We start from the raw sequence: 12,405 nt of genomic DNA, 5'->3' as shown, positions 1-12,405 counted from the left end.
TTCCACTTACACGTTCTATTAATCCTCGAAGAACTAATCCCACCGGCAACCGTCCCTCAGTGAAGAGGCAATTAAAGCTGGGACTTTGCTCCACATGGCCGGCTTGACCTCCAAAAATTGATAACACCTGAGAGATTTTGAACTTGAGATCTAACGACATTGCCACACCACCATATCCACTCCTTGCATGGTTTTAATCAGCTTTTGCAAGGTTGTTCCATACAGCATTGCCTTGACACACTAAACGTTAGACGCACCAAAGAAAGGTGATTTTTGGGTGGATTTTGGAAAATAGAGTTGACAAAAATTTTCCAATATTTTTAAAAAGTTCTGTAAGGCCAAATTACCTTTTTCTAAAAGATGAGAACCACTATCTAGCAACTTGTGAGTTGTGGTGACCACAACCATCTTCACGCCACTTGAAAATGATCGCTTCCAGCCAAAACTTTCTTCACTTCAGTTTGAAGTGTGTTTTGAGTCATGTTTGAGAGTGGTTTCCTGTTCTACACAGAAACGGGTAATTTTATTCATTACTGTCGGAGTATAGCCTCGTTTCAGCACTACACACATTTATTTATGTAAGGTCTACTAGCGTTGTACCCGTTTTATGCACGGGACAAAAAAATTCACGTTGGTGTTTTTTTCTCATTCTTGTGATCGAATGGACATAACACTAGTTCAAATTAATTTGCATTTGTAAAAAAAATGTATCTTTTTTTTTTTTTTAGTAAAACTCAAACCCAATTCTCCTAAAATCTCTCTCCCCTATTCACACCCCCGGCCTCCCCCAGGTTTTTTTTTTATCACCTCCCCTAAAATCTCTCTCTGAATCTCAATCTCTCTCTCTCCACGTTCCCTCTTTTCTCTCCCAATCTTTAAAAAATACTAAAAAATCTACAAAATTAGGAAGGGGGTGTTTGGAGGCTTAGGAGGCACAAATACATTTATATATAGTATATGACAGTATGTATTGATGATTGATGCACTCTGTCAACCGCATGAGAATGTGTAGTGTTAAAGTGTCTTGGAGCACCACATGACTGTGCTCGAAGAGCACTAATTAACTAGTTCACATAAGAGAAGTAGAAAGAAATTCAAGAACAAGTAGAAAGCAACAAACGTCTCCCACATGATTTTAGTAGAACCCTGCAAACAAATAAAGTTCTTCTTTTTCATTTTACTTTGGACATATTTCACTGTTAATATAACATCCGCACATTGTGTGCACCGCAACAATGTTATGTGCGTATCCGGACTGTTCGTTTCAGCAATCAATGGTCCGGATTGCTCAGTGTTGTGCGTAATCTCAACCGTTCAACCATCTCGGCAATCCTGACCATTGATTGCCGAAACAGACGGTCTGGATGTGCACAACATGCACCATCTCACATTCCGCTTTTTGGTTTATATTATATATGTTCTTTTTTGGCACATATAGTTAGGAATGAGTGCATACCGTAGAAAAGTAAATTTATCCTCATTTATAAGGTACGAACTTCACGGTTCATGTGCTTTACACTTTTTATAGTTCAATTTCTAACATATTTTTTGGTAACTCAAGCATTTTTTTTTGGGTACATTGGAAAGTAGTCAATCAAGATTTGAGGGAATGAAATTGGCTTAATCTGTACCTACCTTCTCATTAAATTCTGTTCCATCCAACTTCCTTGTTGGATTCTTTTATTTTCTCGATGTATCCTTGTTGAGCTTTTTATGTATAAAATTTTTCCTTTGGTGAGTAATAAAAATTTGGTACAACTTTGGATGCTGATTGTTATGTACGATATTTTTTTTTGGTTAGGAATGTGGTGTACGATATGCATAAAAATGTTACAGATTATTTTGGCAAGTTACAAAAATATTTAATTTTAATTACTATTGTTTTGGTTGCTTAAAAATTTTAGTCGAAGTGTATACCATAAGCATCTACTTGTTATTTTGGACGTGCATGTATTCTAAGTATCGGACCTGGTCACAAGTTTCTCTTTACTTATTCATTCCAATAATTTTACTTCTTTCACAATGTTATATTTTCATAATGTTATTTTATTTTCGTAATGTCGTCGCGTGACTCACAACTTCTAATTTCCCAATGAAAAACTTTTCCTGCAAAATAGATTATACAGAAAAGAATAAATTCAATTTTCCTGCTAAATTCTTGTCGATAGAACACACACAAAAGCAAAATTTTCTTTTCCTTTACTTCACTCCAACTTTTAGTTTCTTGGCAAAAAACCCAATAACTTAATGGAGCCTAAAAGTATAACAAAGTAGAATTAGTTAGTTGGGAAGTGCTACAATACACATCCGTTATTTAGGTGTGTATCATATGCACCCTCATTGAAACATATAAAAATGTTATGATTTTCAAAATGTTATGAATCTATTACTAAAAAGTTACGAATTTTTAATATAAAAGTTACGATACGAAATAAAATATTATGAATGACCAAGTAATTTTTTATAAGGTGGCACAATATGTGCATATGGTACACACCTTAAAGAGGTGTGTATTGAAGACTTTCCCTAGTTATAATTACATTGTTTTTTTGAAAAAAAGGAAAATAATATATAATTATACAAATGCGAAAAATGGAAAAGGCAAGTAAGAAAAAAGTTAATCTATGAACCCCCAGCTATAAATCGTGTCCTTGTTCTTCTTTTCAAATATAATTACCAAGTATGATTATTACGTTCATATATAAAGGGGAAAAAGAAGAAGCAAATAATGAAATGAATGGGAAAAAAAAAATCTTGTTTTTGGATTCTAAAACCAAGTGCCAATAATAATAATAATAAAAAAAGAGAAATGATTTTGCCACTTTCTTTTTTGTTAACGTTACTCTCCTGCAAGCGTATTTTTACACAAAAAATACACTTGCAGGGGAGTGGCGTTAAAAAAAAGGAAATGACAAAATCAGCATCCCAACAAAATCTTATCAGGATAGTATTTACTCCGAATATTAGAAAACTAACCCAAAAACCAAATCAGTTATTGATAAGAACTTATCCAATGTCTACCCTATACTAATCCCTCCATCTCCCTCTCCCTCTCCCTCTATATATATCACCAAACAAACTCCCCACAATTCTTTCAAACTCAAACCCCGTCTCTCCTTCTCTCTCTCTCTCTCTCTCTCTCTGCATGGAGGCCACCAGGTTTCTTTGGGTAATATTGGTACTGTATGGAACGGCAGTGATACTTAACAATGCAGGAGTTGAAGCCTCTCACAAGGTCTATACCGGGTTCGAATCCGTCGAAGCTGTTCAAGTGAAGCAACTGCACAGAACTGGCTTCCACTTTCAACCTAAAAGGCATTGGATCAATGGTATTATATGTTTTGTCCCTTGAACCGGCCCTATATATCGCCTCCTTGGACGTCGAATATATATCTATTTGTCTGCAAGTGACGTATTATATATGCATAAAAAAAAATCACATAAAAAAGCTCTCTGCAAATTTACCAGTCAGATGGATCTTTGCAGTTCTTAATTAATTTTTTATAACAATTTTTTTGTGACGCATAATTATTTAATTAGATCTTTTTAACCTCAAGCAAGAAATTAGGGTGACAGTTTGCAATTAGGATTGGAAACATAAAGTATTTTTATGTCCGCATATCCGATGCATAACTCTCGTTTGTTCTAAGGGTGAGTCCCATGCGTCAATTTGTATCTCTTATGTCCGCATACCTGATGCATAACTCTCTCGTTTGACTGTTTTATAATATTTTAAAGTACCAAAAAAACAAAAGTATGAATACACATATAGATCGAGATTTTAGACGATTTGTTTGGGCATCTATAGCGTCAAAATTTTGCCCGTAAAGTGGGAATTGTCAATTTGTGGGAACCAAATGCCATTAGTTGCTAGGGTATATCGATCATATCTTAATTAGACGAGCAATGCTACGGTATCATATTTTTGGTGATCATTGTACTAGTAGAATGTGTTCTGTGCTGCATGATAACACATCGTAGGTGCCCAAGTTGTGATTTTTGGTCTTGCATGCATATTAGGTTTAAGATGTCATAGCATTGTACGGGTAAATTAAAGAGGAGGTCGAATGGCGGTAGGGCTCGACATCTCTCATCACCAACTAACCATATATTGTCGACGTTCCTAGATTAGAAGCCATTATTACTATTCAAGTTTTATCGAGATATACTATTTAATTTTCATCTACAATAAAATCTAGAGGTGACGGTTCTATATTGTTTGATAATAAATGAAATAAAATACTACTATGGTAAACGAGTTTTGTAAGATTATCAACAATCACTGTTTACTTCAGGCTTGACTATATATAGATATTGAATTGCAAAGGAAAGTAGATTTTTCAACTTTGATATATGTTTGTAAACTATTTCGATTCCACTTGTCGAGACGAAAACTATGGTCTAAAAATTTATTCCAAATCTTGTAAAGATTAAGAGAGCAACCAAAAAAACCCGTACCAAAAATCCCCTGAAAAGTTACGCCAAACTCGCCCTTTACATAGTCAGAAACGAACCGAATTAAGAAATTCCCGAAACAACTTTGTCTTTTTGATATCCTAGGCATTTTATTTTTTGGAATCAAAATCGTGGGACTCTTTTGCCCTTATTTTTTTGTTGGATGTTAGTGTCAATCTATGTAGTTGGAAGTTGAAATATCACAAAGTGGATCATAGTGGGTCTTTGATGAGTAACTCTTTCACACGATATAAAGTTATTTGCAGGGCCACCTCCACAAACTGACAAAAGGTTTCATTTTGGTCCCTATACTTTTCGGAATTTTTTTGCTTTCGTCCCTGTACGTACATCCATGATCCCACTTCATCAATTTGAATCTTGAGCCTTCCACCTTCATTTCGCTTTCAACGTAGCCTATACTCCATTAGTTTTTTTTTTTTTTTGGGGGGGGGGGGGGGGGGGGTGGGGGTGGTCTCTCTAGCTTCAAATTAATCTTTTTCCGGTTCATATATTTAACCTCTCATGATCCAATTCAAAATATACCGATAAGACTATAATTAATGAGATACTGTAATGTTCGAATGACTATAATCTCAATTGAAAACAAGTTCGTTATCAGGAATTCAAAGTCTAGTAATACAATGTCGAACGCAATCATATTTAATGGGTATATACAGCAACAATTCGCAAATCATTCTTGTCATCTTTTTTCTCTTTGTTTCTGATGGTTATGATCTTAGTGATTTTACCTTTATTTTTATCTTCCGCATTGAAAAATTATTGTTTCCTAAGTCGTTTCAGCTGTCATTACCACTGCACTGACCTTTCTTTTCTTTCTTTTTCCTCTATTTTTTTCATGGTCAATTTTGGTTGCAAACAAACAGATCCAAATGGTGAGTTATTTCATCACAATCTTAATTTCAGAAATATCCTTTTTCCATATTATTTTTTGTTTGGTCTATTTTTATCTTCTAATGCTTTCTATCCCTTGTGATTATTATTACCATGTAAAAAACAGGGCCAATGTACTATAACGGAATCTATCACCTGTTCTACCAGTACAATCCCAAGGGTGCGGTTTGGGGCAACATTGTGTGGGCCCATTCGGTATCGACGGACATGATCAACTGGACTTCACTTGATCCGGCAATCTACCCGTCCAAGCCGTTCGATCGATACGGTTGCTGGTCCGGGTCGGCCACAATCCTTCCGGGTAACAAGCCCATCATACTCTACACAGGGATAGTGGACCAAAACCAAACCCAGGTCCAAAACTACGCGATACCCGCCAACTATTCGGATCCGTACCTCCGGGAATGGGTAAAACCCGACAACAACCCCTTGGTGTCCGCGGATGTCGGCGTGAACGGATCCGCTTTCCGCGACCCAACAACCGCTTGGTGGGGCAAAGATGGGCATTGGAGGATGGTGGTGGGCAGTAGGAGAAGGCAAAGGGGGTTGGTATATTTGTATAGGAGTAGGGATTTCATGAAATGGACCAAGGCCCAACACCCTTTACACTCCTCCGCGAGATCGGGTATGTGGGAATGCCCGGATTTTTATCCGGTTTCGTTGGATGGCGAAACCGGGCTGGAGACCTCGGTGATCGAGGGAAATATTAAGCATGTGTTCAAAGTGAGCCTCGATGTGACAAGGTACGAGTACTACACGATCGGGACGTATTTCCGAGAAAAGGATAGATACGTCCCGGATAATACTTCCGTTGACAGTTGGGCCGGGTTGAGGTATGACTACGGAAATTTTTACGCGTCAAAGACGTTTTATGATGCGGGTAAAAACAGAAGGATCTTGTGGGGATGGACTAATGAATCGGATACTACTCAGGAGGATGTTCAGAAAGGATGGGCTGGAGTTCAGGTTGTACATACTGATATTTGATCATTGTGAATCTAAACCGTCAATTTATCTTTTATGAATCTTAACATTTTCGTTTTTTTCTTTTGTGTGTCGTAGACAATTCCGAGGAAGGTGTGGCTTGATCCAAGTGGGAAACAATTGCTACAATGGCCGATAGAAGAATTAGAAACCCTAAGAGGGAGGAAAGTTCACCTGAACAATCAACAGCTCAAGTTGGGAGATCGTTTTGAAATCAAAGGAATTACAGCTGCACAGGTTTGTCCCTCCTTCTACTGTAAGGTCCCGTTTCGCTAAGTTTCTTATTTTTTTAGTAAGTACTTATTTTTCGTTTTACGAAATAAGTTATTCTCTCTCTTGTTCTAACCATGATACAACAGTGGCACCGAAATGGAAAAGATAATTCTTCAGAGAATACTCTATAATATAGATTCAAGATTAAATGGGATATGTTTTCAAATCGCTCAACCAATACACAAAAAAAAAGCACGAAAGAATAAATAAGGAAAGAACACGCTAACAGAAAAGCATGACACAGAAATTTGTGTGATTTCGGACTTGGATAGCTGTATACATCAACGGCTCACAATAGTTTTCATGATCTACCGAATGAAGATGAATGTATGACTGTACTGGTTGCGCCTAATATATATATCCCAGAATTTTACATAATTGATTACCGTGATGCCCTATTTAATCCTGCTGTGAATGTTTTCTGCGCGCTCAGAAACCCCCCGAACCTCAACAAAGTTAGAGAAGCGGAAAACTAGCTAGATGAAATTAGGCTTCACAAACTCTAATAAAATGAAATTAAGCTTCACAAACTCAACAGACTACACACCCACGTCGTACGTGCTACGTGCATTGATTTTGTTCCACATACTATTTTGTATTTTTTTTTTCCAAAATTGCTTATTTGTTTTTGTTTATTTGTGTGATTAGGCTGATGTGGAAGTGACTTTCACATTCCCAAGTCTGGACAAGGCTGAGAAATTCGATCCTAGCTGGGCAGCCATGGACGCCCAACAGCTTTGCAGCCGCAAGGGTTCAACCAACAAAGGTGGGGTTGGACCGTTTGGGCTCTTGACTCTGGCTTCCGAGGACCTGTCGGAATACACCCCTGTCTTCTTTAGGGTTTTCAGAAGAGGAGACAAGCACGTGGTCCTCATGTGCTCCGATGCAACAAGGTTTGTTAAAACACTCCTCCTGAAGGTTCCTCTCATTGGATTTGTAATTAACTTATTTGGTAACATGTTCGTTCTAGTCATTTCTCTTGTCGAGCAGTGTTACGTACACATCCATCCACCACATCTCCGACCAGACCCCTCCCACGTTTACGGATTCACGTGGATCGTAGAAATATGGGGTCCACATAGAATAGTGGGCCCATGTGCGTAAGAGAAAGGTGAGTTTGGAGGTGTGGTTGGTGGATACTGGATACACATCTATCATTTTTTTTTTTTGTTCTTTAGGATATTTCTACTGAGTTTTTTTTTTTTTTGGAATTTGTTTATTGTTTTTCGTGATTCCTTCTGAGTTCTTACTTGGTTTTTCTACATTTCGTACATTTGTGCAGTTCCTCATTGAATGAAAAACCGTATAAGCCTTCATTTGCTGGCTTTGTGGACGTAGATTTAACTGATAAGAAGCTTTCCCTAAGGACTTTGGTACGCCTCTCTCTCTCATGCATGGATTTAAATATCTACGTACGTAGCAATTTTTCGATCCTCCATCTATCTACGTATAGCGTTGAAACTGATTTTGCCCGCTTCATGGGCACTATATATTTGAAATTTTTTTTACCATCGCTACACCCATTTTCACTACGTATCATTTGATACTCCTGATACCGCTACTACTGCTATTTAACACCTTGTAGTGTCTTGTGTCTTCCTCCCTAGCTACGAATGTGGTTGCTAACTGCGAGTTTGTGTTCTATACAATCCAGATTGATCACTCGGTCGTGGAAAGTTTCGGAGCAGGAGGGAAAACATGCATAACATCTAGGGTTTACCCCACCGTAGCAGTATCGAAGGATGCTCGTCTATTTGCATTCAACAACGGCACGGAGAAAATAACAGTCGAATCTCTCAACGCCTGGAGCATGGCCAATCCTCTTCTCATGAACTGAGACCAGATAGAGAATAGCCCCAGATCCGTTATAAAAATCTAGAAATAAAGAAACTCCTCTCTCTCTCTCTTGCGTGTGTGTTCTGTGTTCCTAGGTTAGTAATAAAACTGGGGAACAAGTAGTTGATTAGCACTCTAATTAAAGATGGTTAATCGGGAATTAATTAGTTAAGCTACTGTATGTAACTAATTTGGTTTTGATTAGACTATTCAAGGAAAGTGATCCACCTGAATGTCGTTTGCACTGAGCTGCTTTCCATATTCCAATCGTTGCTGTTAGATGGCCGCCTTGTTAGTTTTGGGGTCTTCAAATTTTTGGGTACGGTCTCTAATAAATTTTCTATATCCATCTTTCTCCACTTATTACTATAAAAAGAGAGAAACTTATTCACGGGCGTTTTCAACCATTCAAAAGTGATTTGGATAGTCCGGATTCAAAATAATCTATCAACGGTAATAGATTATTTTGAATCCGGAATCTATTACTATTAATAGTTATTATTATTATTTTGAATCCGGATGCCAAGAATGAGTATCATAAAATTTATTCATGGCTCCTGCGTGAATAAGATTTTCACCTCTCTCAGAACCCAAACCAAACATATCCGAATTAGCAAAAGCGGGTGGTGGTGGTTGTTGATATTGATTTCTGAATTCTAGTTTAACTTCAGAATAATATAAAACTAGTCAAACAGGTGTTTGTTGTTGATACTGACTTCTGAATTCTAGTTTAATATTCTCAAAGTGTTTGGGTCCTTTCGGATAGATTTCATTCACCTAGTAGAAGGAGGTGATTGGGTAGATGATTGTGAGGGACCAGCGGGTGTGTCAGGACTTTGTCGCGATCAAAATGTGGTCGGGACCTAAGCATATATATATATACGGCTCGAATTCGGACTTCTAATATGGACATTGCGCTACTACCTATCGGGAAGATTATAGTGCTGGTCCGTTTTTTGCCTGGTTGATGACTTCAGATTTAGACAACCCAATAATGACTAATATTGATGAATATCGGAAGAGCAACATGAGGTTGCGCCTTGATATTTCGTGGGAGGTTGTGTTTTTTTTCCTCTTGGCTTTGCTCTTGCTACATGGTGCATCCATGGGTTTGTGTTTGTGTGCCGTTCTTTCCTTTTCTTTCTTCGATGTACCCATTATCGAGTTATCAATATACTATATTTTTGGTGATGAAAAATGTTATCTAAGGAAATTAAAAAGTGGACGGATCACTAATGTTGTAGTCGGCTTAATTTATCTGAGCGGCGGGCCCAATTGGAGGATTTTCTTTCTGACCTAAGATCCGTTTTGATGTCAACATTTTGCAAGTTCTGGCTATTTTGGAGCAAGTTGCAAAGCTTGAGCGGCCCAAGCACCCGCAGGCCATTGAGGCTAGTGCATGCCCAAGGCCGGCCTCCAATTTTGAAGGACCTAGATCGATTTCGTCCATGATTCATGTGTATGTAGTATATGCAACTTTCAAAAAATTCTCAATCAATAAAAAAGCTTCATTTAGGTGAAATGTCTCCAAAAACAAGATCTTTTTTTTTTAAACAATTAAGGATTGATCGGTCATAATGTTAAACTCTCTCATATTTCAGATTTTACTAGAATTGTAGATCCTAGAGACTAGGTATATTATTGAGTAGTAACTTAATTTACATCTCAAAAAGAAAGAATTTTAATTTTCAAATACGTACAAAAAATATATATCACATTAAAATGTTCAACATGAATACTTCTCAAATCTTAGATTTCGCTTTGGACTTCCAATGAAGTTGGGCCGCCCCCGGTTCAAGCCATTTCCTCAGAGCCCAAAGCTGCAACACAGCTGGTGGAGGAACCCTTTAAAGCCTTCACACTCGGTTTTTTTGTCCCCCCATTCAGGGCCGGCTCATAAGTTTTGGAGGTCGGAAGCGAACCTCTTGAATGAGGCCACCCTATATTTTTCATACAAACGTGATCTACAAAGAGTCATAAAAAAAAATCAATACAAAAGATTTACCATTACAAAATAGAAGCATATAATTATCCCAAAAAAAATGCAACTATTACAATACCTCAACATCCATCATTTGAAAAATTATTCTTCTCGCACTTTTTGCTGCAAACGCACTGATTAAGTCTCCATAGTCAAGCTGCTTCACCAACTCCTTCTCGATAGACAACATAGTCAACCCATTTAAACTTACTTGGTAGAGGTAGAGATAGTAAAAGAGAGGCCTCAAGGAATTCCGTGTGCAAGTATTTTCCGTCCACAGTCGTTGGTTGTTGTCTTCCTCCCCCCTTCTACTCCTCAAGCATGAAGCGTTTCTAGTTTCTGCCGTACTTACTCCTTATGATCGGTTATATCTTCTTTTTCTTTTTTGATCTTTTTTGATTGGCCATATCTTCCTTGCTAGTTCCTGCTGACCCTTAAGTTATTTTCTTCTTCTTCTTTTTTAATGCATTAGTGTTTCTAATGAATAATTCCACAATTTGGGCTTATTTTGTGGTTCTTAAATTTCAATTGGGCCTATTTTGTGTAAAGAAGTCTAGTGCAATTTTTTGTGAACCATATATACATACATATATATATATATAGGAATCCTAAAAATTTGGAAACCATCGTTTTTAATTTTTTTCGGAGGCCCGAAGCGCTCGCTTCCCTCGCCTTGGCTATAAGCCGGCTCTACCCCCATTATCACGAATGTCAAGATCTTCGGTCTACAAAGAACCGAAAGTTTGGTGATAATAACTTGTGATGAAGCTAGGTGCCTTTCAAATGTCAAAGTCATGCTTTAGGTAGGCCTTAAATGTCAAAAAGTGTATTGGTCTAGAAAGAAAATGATAGTTTACGATAAGTAAAACTAACTAGTCAGCAATGGGGTGCTATACCTGCGGTACCGTGCTATGCACATTAGTCCGTTGGTTTGACAATCCAACGGTTTATATTTTATCTCAGTAATAAACGACTCGGATGGTGGACATAAAATTTGAACCGTTAAATTACTAAACGAAAGACCCAAATATGCACAACAAGGTGCCACACAACACCATCCCTGGTTCAGCCAGAGTGTTTCTTAGAATCGAAGGCAACAGGGGAGAAGCCAAACACGACCAAAAGGGGGTGTTCAAAGTTAGGTGGCCATTATTTAAGTTCCTCTTGGCATAATTACCCTTTACCCTTGGCCAAAATTGAATTGAATGAGTAAATAACAGGAGCAAAACATTACATCAAGTACAAATCCCCTAAGTACTTTGTACACCTACATGAATCTTTTTCCAATCTTAAATCCTCTTCCGCGTCCACTGGAATACCCATCATTAATCTCTCTAACATAAAATGTCGATTGTCGGCTCTGGGATTTTGATTCCGGAGTGACTATCTAATATCTATATCTATATAATTCTATATAATAAAACACAAGGATGTGGACCCCAGACAAACACAAGTTGTTAGAAAGGTTGAGATTCATTTGATCCAAGGGCTGAGATGTGTTCTCCTACTTTTAATAACGTAACCACACTCTTTCAAATATATTAAAAAACGCAATCAGTATTTTTTTCCCTCCCCCTTACCAATCAGCTTCTGTTGTGTTGATTAGAAGAAGAAAAAAACTAAGCTTAGTCGAGTAGAATAATGGGTTTGGCCAGGAAAAAAAAAATCAGCGTCGTTTGGAACCCCTTGGTAATGGGATTCTCTGGCCCTGCACCATTGGCAAGAAGAATGGGTTTCCCTGGTAATCTTTTATCTCTCTCACTCTCATCTACACTGCTCCCCCTCTCTCTCTCATCTCTTACTTCGACGAAATCCACCTCTCTTACTGGTGCCACCGGCAACGAAATCCACCGCAATGTGTCACAGCGACGAAATCGACTGAGGTCTCGACATCAAGAACAACGTTGAAAGCTGCGTGGAAGATGAATGTGCGAGTAGAAATTTCTACTTAAAATTTACACGCG

General features: G+C 37.8%; 1 protein-coding gene across 2 annotated transcripts; it reads left to right on the top strand.

Moving 5' to 3' along the window:
- Window positions 1-3,093: 3,093 nt before the first annotated feature.
- On the top strand, window positions 3,094-8,693 carry LOC131318873 (beta-fructofuranosidase, insoluble isoenzyme 1-like). 2 transcript variants are annotated; one of them, XM_058348898.1, is made up of 7 exons: window positions 3,094-3,338; window positions 5,474-6,333; window positions 6,430-6,588; window positions 7,273-7,517; window positions 7,907-7,997; window positions 8,279-8,484; window positions 8,557-8,693. In XM_058348898.1, the coding sequence occupies exons 1-6, from the start codon at window positions 3,146-3,148 to the stop codon at window positions 8,459-8,461; spliced, it is 1,731 nt and encodes a 576-aa protein (XP_058204881.1). In that variant the 5' UTR covers window positions 3,094-3,145; the 3' UTR covers window positions 8,462-8,484; window positions 8,557-8,693. The 2 variants fall into 2 exon arrangements, with proteins under 2 accessions (XP_058204881.1, XP_058204880.1); XM_058348897.1 differs by having other exon boundaries at window positions 8,279-8,693.
- The last annotated feature ends 3,712 nt before the right edge of the window (window positions 8,694-12,405 follow it).

This window comes from Rhododendron vialii, chromosome 3a, assembly GCF_030253575.1.
Source record: "Rhododendron vialii isolate Sample 1 chromosome 3a, ASM3025357v1".
In the NCBI taxonomy this organism is placed as follows: domain Eukaryota; kingdom Viridiplantae; phylum Streptophyta; class Magnoliopsida; order Ericales; family Ericaceae; genus Rhododendron; species Rhododendron vialii.
Note: the sequence above shows the minus strand (reverse complement) of the source record. Positions and strands in the feature narration are given on the sequence as shown.

Coding starts and splice junctions, on each gene's coding strand:
- LOC131318873 (XM_058348898.1), top strand. CDS start 3,146: ATGGAGGCCACCAGGTTTCTTTGGGTAATATTGGTACTGTATGGAACG. Junction 3,339..5,473: donor TTGGATCAATGGTATTATAT/GTTTTGTCCCTT, acceptor TGTAAAAAACAG/GGCCAATGTACTATAACGGA. Junction 6,334..6,429: donor AAGGATGGGCTGGAGTTCAG/GTTGTACATACT, acceptor TGTGTGTCGTAG/ACAATTCCGAGGAAGGTGTG.